Source organism: Lactuca virosa, chromosome 7 (genome assembly GCF_052849685.1).
Source record: "Lactuca virosa cultivar CGN04683 chromosome 7, Lactuca_virosa_CGN04683_v6, whole genome shotgun sequence".
Classification (NCBI taxonomy): Eukaryota; Viridiplantae; Streptophyta; class Magnoliopsida; order Asterales; family Asteraceae; genus Lactuca; species Lactuca virosa.
Genome location: NC_136432.1, coordinates 232,852,396 through 232,853,744, shown reverse-complemented (window position 1 = coordinate 232,853,744; position 1,349 = coordinate 232,852,396). Strand labels below are relative to the sequence as shown.

General features: G+C 37.7%; 1 protein-coding gene across 1 annotated transcript; it reads left to right on the top strand.

The window, feature by feature from the left end:
• Positions 1–287: 287 nt before the first annotated feature.
• LOC145127639 (uncharacterized) lies at positions 288–1,027 on the top strand. Its single transcript, XM_079062793.1, has 2 exons — positions 288–417; positions 507–1,027. Exons 1-2 carry the CDS (start codon positions 288–290, stop codon positions 1,025–1,027), a joined length of 651 nt encoding a protein of 216 aa, XP_078918919.1.
• The last annotated feature ends 322 nt before the right edge of the window (positions 1,028–1,349 follow it).

Here is a 1,349-nt window from a genome sequence, read left to right as displayed (position 1 = left end):
AGTTATGGATTTAGTTTTTATCAAGACTCATAGAATGTATTGGAGACATGCCATCTTTGGCTATCATATCAGATAGAGCCAATTCAATTGAAATGACCATTCAAGTCGTGTTCCCGAATGCATATCACGGACTCTGCTGTTGCCATTTTTTGATGAATATGAGAGAAAAGATCGGCAAGCAAGAGAGAACAAAGATTTTGTTTTGGGAGACTGCAAAGGCATATCAAGAGTCTGATTTCAAAAAAGCTTGAGTAGGGTCGTGTTTCCTTGTGGTTCAGTACAATATTATGACATCAAATAGTGCTGAGTTCGTCAATGCATTATCAAGAGACGCAAGGAAACTACCGATAATAATGTTGATCGATTTCTTTCGAGCAACTATGCAACAATGGTGGTGTCAGCGACGTAATGCTGGAGGTAAGTGTTTTCCTATATTGTAATAGTTCGGTGATAATTGTAGTGTAATTTACTGTGCATGACAATGTATACGTAAATGTTTGTTATAGCTGAAAGCAAAAAAGATGTTACTGAGTATGCTGAGAAGATCATCGATAGGAGGATCCACAAATCCTCTGCTTTTCGGGTATACCAGATTGATCAAAGCAGATATGAGGTGCCTGATCAAATGAAAAATGGTATAGTAAACTTGGATATAAGTTACTGCACGTGTGGGAAATGGAAATTGTTGGGTATACCTTATACTCATGCTATGGAGGTATTCAAGGAACTGAGATATCAACATTGTAGTTCATGGGTGTCATCGTACTTCACAATGGAAACATATCGATCAACATATGTAGAGATTGTGTTTCCTGTGCCAGTTCCAACTGAATACGAAGAACCAGATAAAGTCATGGTTGTTTTGCCACCATTAATGGACAAACGAAAAGCCGGACTACCTAAAAACCATAACTGTATCCCATCCCAATGTGAAGGTCCGATTAAGAAAAATGTAGTCGTTGCCAAAGGAAGTGTCACACAAGCAGAAACTGTGACGCTCCGTTCCCACAGAGTCAACAAAAAATGAATCTTCAAGTATGACCAAGTCAAGTGGCAAAAATAATGTTCAGTCTAAGAGTAGACATACTAGTCAAAAGGTAGCCAACAATATAATTCTGTTGATTTAAAAAACCCGTAGTGATGTTTATACGATATCATAATATTCTACAAAATGTTGTTCGGAAGGATAAACTTGTTTTTGCTACATCTTCAAAAGAAAATTGTTTTAAAACATTAACAAAGAAAACCATGACTCAAACATTAGCGTAATATGCATCATCTATCCACTGGACACTCTCAATCCACCACCTAGCAACACGCTCATGCGCAGTAGGCTGCAACAACTCGTT